The sequence below is a fragment of the Belonocnema kinseyi genome, chromosome 4, assembly GCF_010883055.1.
Source record: "Belonocnema kinseyi isolate 2016_QV_RU_SX_M_011 chromosome 4, B_treatae_v1, whole genome shotgun sequence".
Classification (NCBI taxonomy): domain Eukaryota; kingdom Metazoa; phylum Arthropoda; class Insecta; order Hymenoptera; family Cynipidae; genus Belonocnema; species Belonocnema kinseyi.
Window position 1 is genome coordinate 149116841 of NC_046660.1, and position 8009 is coordinate 149124849.

The following is an 8009-nucleotide window of genomic DNA, read 5'->3' on the forward strand; positions in this document are numbered from 1 at the left end:
GCTGGCAACCCTGTTCTTGCGTACTTTCATATTTTGACATTAATAGCAGTAAATGTCTGGAGTTTCGTAACCGCTTGTTGCTAGCATTATTCCCCTGTGTCTTTAACCAGGGCACCTCCACGTGGTGACGGTGGGCAACGGATCCACATTGGCTGATTCTCTGGGTAAACGGCGTCCATGCCGTCATGGCAGACACAGGTAAAAAGTGTATTACGATGCAGGGAGAAACCCCAGTATCGACGTCTGGTCAAGGTGGGAAAGCGGGCTCTCCGACGTCGTCATCATGCAACCGTAGCTCTTCATCAATGGATCACTTAGTTGGTGTACTGTCTCATGCTAAAAGGAAAAAAAACCGCGAGCATTTTTCAATCGCATACCTGCAAGAATAGCTCAGATTCATTCTGTTACATTGGCAGTAAATATGAAGTGAGCAGTTTGCGAAAATCAATCGACGAGGAAGTGAAAAGTCTTTACGAAAAGTGTTTTGACCGTAAATTGCTGCATCAAGAAAGAAAATGGGTTCCTCACGTCATTTGAAATTCCTGCAGACTTATGTTGTACCGTCTAAAAAATTAAAACAACGAAAAGTACCGCAAGTACTCTACACTAACTACATGAAAAAAACCCGTTATTGGAAAACCCCTCATGGAGACGGTAGTGAAACCAGTGATCGAACAGAAAATAGTTCTGATGATTCGGATGAAAATGACGAAAAAGATGACGAATATGGCGTGCATAAAATGAAACTGAAGGTTCCAATATTAGTGTCGCAACTAGAACTGAATGATTTTATTAGAGATCTTGGATTAGCGGAAGACGGCGCTGAATTTGCCGCTTCATTTCTAAAAAGAAGAAATCTTCTAGAGCCAAAGACAAAAGTTTCATTCTATCGCGATAGGGACAAAGATTCAGAAAGTTTTTCGTTAAAGACGAAGAGACGTCTTTAGTGTACTGCACTGACGTTAACGGACTAATGAAGCACTTGAAGAAAAATGTGTACGCTTCTTGAAAAAGTTAATTACACGAATCACAAATGGCAAATATGTGGTGATCTCAAAATCATAACAATGATATTAGGCCAACAATCGGGTTTCGCGAGAGAGCTATGGTTTACGTGCCTGTGGAATAGCAGAGATCGAGCCAATCATTACAGCAAAAAACATTGACCTTTGAGAGATTCATTCAAACCTGTTTCTCATAATATCATCAACCAAAGCCTCGTTGATCCAGAAAAACATTTTACTACCACCTCTCCACATAAAGCTTGGGCTCATGAAGCAATTTGTTAAAGCGTTAGACAAAGATGGACAATGCTATAAGTATATATCCCTTAAATTCCCTAATGTTTCAGAAGCTAAATTGAAAGAAGGAGTCTTTGATGGACCCCAGATTCGAATATTGACAAGAGATTGTACTAATTTCGTGAGCCACATGACGAAAATTGAAATGGTCGTTTGGGAAAGTTTTAAAGCAGTAAACTCAAATTTCCTCGGTAACAAAAAAGTCCAGACTACGAGAATATTGTTGCGAAAATGATATGAAAATACAAAAAGTTAGGCTGCTTGATGAATTTAAAACTTCACTTTCTAGATTCCCATCTGGATAAGTTTCCAGAAAATGTTGGTGATTTCAGTAAAGAACAAGGGGAACGTTTTCATCAAGACGTAAAAGTGATGGAACAACGATATCAGGGTAGATGGGACGAGATCATGATGGCTGATTTTTCCTTGAAGTTTGAAAGGGAAACGAATGTAGGTCTTAAACGTAAGCATAACCCTTTGCATCGTTCCTTCAAAGAAAAAAAGACACATTATAGCAGGCAGAAAATAGACTGAAGTAGGTCTATAAATCAATTTAATTACGATAAAAAGCAAGATAAAATGTAAACACGACAGATAGTATAAATATATCCCTTAAGTTCAAGAAAAGCAGAGAGAAAAATTTTTTGAATAAAACTCTTATTCATTTGCATGTTTAAGTTACAGTTCTACATTTTAATTGATAAAAACATTGTCAGGTTAATTGAAATGGGGTCAATTCTACTTGTAGTTCTAAGTTTCTTCAAATGATTAATGTGCGTCTAAATTTTTAACCACCTGTAGTACAATGAAATGAATTTTATTGTCTTACAACGGGAACACTTAAGTTGTGTTGCCTTAAGCAGAATTTCGTTAGGTTCTGTTAAGTTAGATTTATTAGTAGGTTAAGATCGAGTTGACCTATCTAATATAGCACACATTTAAGACTGAGAAACGTACGCTTACATAGCTACACGTGTGGTTGAATTTTAATCGGCTAGGTTAGGTTAGGTCAGGTTTTGTTAGGTTAGGATAGGTTAAACCTCTATGTAGGTTAAGCCGAAGCTGAATGAAACGGTATCGCAAACACAACGGGTTAACACAAGGAGTTTCATTGTGTTACGTGAAGGTAAGTTAGGTTAGGTTAGGTCAGGTTTTTTAGGTTAGGATAGGTTTGACCTCTTTGCAGGTTAAGCCCAAGCTGATTCAAACGGTACCGCAAACACAACGGGACAACACAATCAGTTTAATTGTGTTTCGTGAGTATAGGTTAGGTTAGGTTAGGCTAGGTTAGATTTATTTCTAGGTTAGGCTCGAGTTAACCCATTCGATGTAGCACATCTTTTGTGTCAGGTTCTGTTGGGTAAAGTTATGTTAAATAAGTTGATATCAGGCAAGGGTGGATCCTTCACAGTTGTCGACATGTTTTTGAAGAGAAAATTTGCATTACTGTTACCAGATCCGCACACTTTTTTTTGTGTGGCTGTGTTTTTATTCAGATGTAGGCATCTGGGTTGGAAGCTTCACAGCTCAGTCAAAAAATCCTAATGTAATAATTTAATAGTCGTTTTGAAGCGTCAAGTGTTCTGCGTGAATAAGCTTAAGGACGTGAATGTGAAAACTTGTTGGCGATTTTCAGGCTGAACATTTTTGTTGTAAGTACGCAATTTTTGGCGCGTTGAAGAAGAGTCAAGTTTAGAATATTATTTTTTCATGCAAGAGGCAATAGACAAAATCTATTATACTTTTTGTGAAATCGCTTTTGGTCGAATTCTTGGAAGGGAAATTTTTAAGCCCTATTAATTATGTATTAAATATGTATTTACCAGTAAAGATTGCCCGGGAGATAGAGATTAATGGACTCTGTAGGAAAATATCGATAGTATTCAAGTTTTTTATTGTACAGGTCAGGCGTAGTAAGTGCGTAGTTGCACGGTGTGGTTCTCATAATATGAGATACCTATGGTTCTTAACTTATGTCAGTCCACATTCATTTTTTTTATTTTTCATAAATAACTGGTTAAAATACACAAGAAAAAAAATTGGTTAAGGTTACACTTTTATATATTTTAGGAAATGGCTGCGCAGGGTAAACGGGTTACAATAGGGTTTATGACTACTGAAAAAAACTAAATATGTCTAAATGACAGTATATGTATACTTCAGAAACATAGAATAAAGTTTTTGTTATTAAATATAATCCTTTACTTTTAATTCAGTCCATAGAATTCCGACAATCACACCAAATAGAGTTGGTATCTTAGATTTGCGTACTCCCCTCTACATATTTTTTTAAACTTTAAGAAATTTGAATGTATATTTATGTATATAAAAAATGTTATGAATCGAAAATACCAAAGCACTTAAATGTTTTTTTCGAATCCCTTGTAAAATGTAAATCTCTAGGTTTGGCTGGGTTGAAACTAAATAAAAAACTTTTTTAATCTCCAATTTTTTGAAAAATCGTCAATGTTATAACTGTTTCTTAATCTGCATGATATGCCCAATTGTTCAGGATTCTTATTTAAGGGGGTATTCTAATACAAGCGCTTAAGAATAAGCACCTACTTAACGATGTTTTAAACTATTGCATATAATGAAGCAAACTTTTTTCCTCTAATGGTATGATCTAGGACAACAGAGAAAAATTTTGAATATTAAAAAATATTAAATCTAAGTCTCCACATCTGAAAAAAGAATCAGGGAAGTAGGTTCGGTAAAAAAAAAGATTTGATAGGCCGTCACTTTGAGTTAATAGATAAACAATAAGACACCTCAAATTTGTTTTAATTGTACAAAATAAGGTGCTTGACGCACACGAGTCGAGATAATGTTCTTTTTCACGTAATTAAATTCCCAAAATCTTGCCATTTTTAGATTTTCTAACCCTGAAAAACAGAAAGTTATGTTGACTTCGACGGACATGGTGGCAAGTTAGACGACAAAGTAAGAGTGACTACTTTTTAATGGGCGACATTGCCGGAATTACGTGAGCAGTTATCGCAAACTAAGTACGTTCGCATCCTCCTCTCAAGCACACAGAAAATTGTGAGAGCAGCAGATTTTGAAAATAAAGTATGCTTATCAGGTTATGCGAGTTTGTTTTCCTTTGCTACCGGGAAAAGTTTCTTGAGCTGCTAAGAAAAATGAGCGTGTAAATGATGTGAAATATAATTAATACTTTTATTTAAGTGAATTGAATAATATTGTGTTTATCAAAGAAGTGCATTTGTGAAAGTGATAAGTATAGAATTTAATGAAATTATATGAAAATGAAATTTTGTAATTAGAATCTATACTCACCACTTTCAAAACGAACTTCTTCGATTGCCACAATTTTATGAAACCCAATTGACATATGTATTCATTTAACCAAACTTCTGTGCGAGAGGAGAGGACATGCAGCACATGGGCACTAAATGAAGAGTGATTACTACTCATAGGATTTATTAAATCGAGATCTCAGGTACGATACAAAAAAATTATTGCGTTGTATAAATGGTTCTGAATAAGGTTATATTCGTCATGTTTTTTATTAAGCTAATTTTGTTTTTGCAATTTACAACAAAGATGGAAAGCTTCACATATAACGGTTGATTCTCAATACAAAAAGAAATTCGAGATAGTTACGGTTATCGTAGTATACTAAAATACTGATTTTACAGCAGACGAATTTGTTCAATCAGTTATTACGTTAGTGTTCTTTTATAAGAAAAAAGGTAAATTTTTATACAGAGTTTGTATGCAGACCAACATAAATTAAACAAAGCTGACAAGGTTGAACATAAACAGAGGTAAAGAGTGTTAGTTCTTAATGAATCTACAAAAATTTATTAAAAGTGTTATCAATTTAATCTATAAAGATACCAGCTGATCATGATTGAGAGACCGGGAGTGGCTTCAACATTTACCCGAACGATAATAATTACCGACTCAGCACATCATCAGCCGAAAGTTATCGAGAATATGCAAAAAGTACATTAATTATTAAAAGGCTCTATTAAGTATTACTTATTATAACTCTTATATTTTTTTTTATCATACCGACCATACTGGCTCATATCACGTGTGACCACAAGTATTTTTCACGATTTCCGACATTATTAAACTGGGTGTGAGGGGGTTTTTCTCACGATTTCATTATACCTAATCCTAGTAGCAATATAACTGCAGACTAGCGCTAACTGGGCGCCCGAAAAAGAAATATCTATGTGCAGCCAGGCGCCCGGATGCTTTTGCTTTGGAGTGTTGTTCTGGTACCAGAGTCTGTTATAGCAGATAATGGCGCAGACTGGTCGTGATATACACTAGATAAAATTAAAATGACGTAAAGTGCTACTTAATAGGACTCTTTAATAGTTTTACACTTTATTTCAGTCCTTTCTGGGAGAATATGGTGCGGAGACGTCACAACATTTCAGAAGACACTGAAATATTGAAAACATACCCTCTTTTCGTATATGCTCACAAGAAAATATTGACGTTACCATATTGCAAAACTTAACTACACTACCACATGAACAGCGATAGCGGGGATATATTCTGTTAAATAAGAAATACATTTTGCAAAAAAGAGCCTGAAAACTGAATGGCATATGCCATACAAGATAGACGTTGCTACTAGAAAAGTTATAAGTGAAGAGATTTGTTGCAAACAAAGTTAGTAATTTCTAGTTTTTTATATGTGACGTGCACCGAAGAAAGGAGGCTTACTCTAAAAAAGTAGAAATCGAGGTTTTCACACCTTTGGTTAGTTTTTAAGTTGCTCTTTTTGATGAAACGATTAAAAAATTCCGAGTGTTATTATTGCTCATAATTGAGTTGTTAGGTACCCGAAAATTCGGGCTTTTGCTCAAGAGCTCCAGATTCGTAAAAAACCTCCCACCACTTAACACTACATCTACGCGTCTTATCTATCCCCGCCCGTGAGCCATATCAACGACCTATCTCTTTCCGTAAGAATTTGTGGTAAGTGCAGAGGGAAGATTTCGTAAGTCTTCCCTCTCTCATATAAGTCGCTTCTATAGGGTCGACTTCCACCGCTCGCCCTGAAAAATCTCACTTTTCAGAGTAAGAGCTCTTTTTTCGGCTCACTTCACATATAAAATTTAAACCTTTTTATTAGGCAGCTAAATCGTTTATTTTTTAAACTTTTTTTAAATGGCGAGTTTTGATATCGGAGCGTGAAATCACATTTCGCTCTGAAATTAGAAAACGTCTTTGTCAGCAATTTTTAATAAGTTAACTAGATCGCCGTTTATTGGCTCTTCATAATAAAATGAGTGAGGGTTAGTTCGTGGGTTTGCTTAGGATAGGATAAATGCTAGCGATTTCATTAGATGGAATCAGGAGAGTATTTGAAATCACGGAACGCGATAATTTTTCCTTGTTTCTCTTATTTTATAGTAATAATTTGTGGATTTGCAATATAATTTAACTGGGTCTTTAAATAAATATTAGCGTGAACCCGATGTTTCTCTGTGCAGTTTTTTAATTTTCCTTATTTCCTCAAGTTAAACGTGAATGCAGTCAATTATTCAAAAGTCTTTTATTATTTCGAGTTGCGTCTCGATATTGTCATTTTGTTGGACTTCCTTAATTTTCGTTTGCGTTCCATCTCAACTAGGCAAATTTTAACTGCTCATTGCGGACAACCGTAATTTTATTCCCGGGTGCGTGTGTACTACTTTTAGGAGAATTCGAACCATAAAACATGAATTTCTTGCGGAAAATTCTACTGGACTGTCACAATAGGCTATAATATGTTACCTTCAACAGTCAATTTTTCATAGACACAGTTAGCCTACTAGTTGTCACCCAAACTCGCCTGTTATCTGCAAAGCTTCTTGCCTCCAGTTTTTAATGTGTCTTCTTCAATAAAAAACATACTTTAAAACTAGAAACGTTCAACTTACTGCGCCTTTTCTTTTCCATTTGCAGAGCTCGCTTGGCAGCTCTTCGAACTCGTTCTTCCTTTTCCTGCTCTTCTCGGCATCTATGAAAATTCTCAACGACGACGCCAACAAACATGTTTAGAACAAAGAAGCCGACTAGCAAAATGAATGCTATAAAATAAAGCAACCTCCATTCTGAGTAATTTTCAATAGGCTGAAACAAAAAAATTGGATTTTATTACTCATATTGTGGAATAATTGAGCACAAAAGGTGTATGAGGATAATTTATTAAACATACGTAATACCGCTAACGAGGATAATTATTATATACAAAGAAGAAACAACTTTTGAATTCAAACGGGCCGATGCTATTGAAACATTCAAAACAAACCCTCAAAAGAAAGAAGGATAAAAAACAACGCAAATTATAAATTCTCACTAGCATTAAAAAGATTATTGTATAAATATAATTAAAAATTTGTCATAAGGACAACCGCAGGATTTCGCGGGGAGCGGGTGCTAATCTGAAAAATTGCACTTGCTTCCAGCGAAATCGCGGTAAAATTTCAGCCATAACCACGTCTCACAACCGTGAGATAGGTGGTTACAGTCTGTAAAGGAATCAATACGACGATCCAGCAAAAGCCTCGTGGACCCTAAGAATACGGAGCGACCTAACGAAAACCGCCTTTTGCATTTTTCCCGCAAGTGTTTTAGCATATTGTTGACTCGCAGGGATGCTTTTTAGGCTATTAGCAAGTGAAAGCTTGGCACCTCCAAGAGCGCCGATGATAAGGACGATCAGTTTAACAGAAT

At 35.6% G+C, this 8009-nt stretch overlaps 1 protein-coding gene across 5 annotated transcripts in view; it reads right to left on the reverse strand.

The window, feature by feature from the left end:
- The window catches only part of LOC117171991 (voltage-dependent T-type calcium channel subunit alpha-1G-like), a 206904-nt gene that overhangs the window by 130618 nt on the left and 68277 nt on the right, over positions 1-8009 (reverse strand). For all 5 annotated transcript variants that reach the window (XM_033359708.1, XM_033359704.1, XM_033359707.1 and 2 more), the window contains one exon: positions 7214-7406. In XM_033359708.1, the coding sequence (XP_033215599.1) occupies positions 7214-7406 (193 nt within the window). The remainder of the gene's footprint in view (positions 1-7213; positions 7407-8009) is intronic.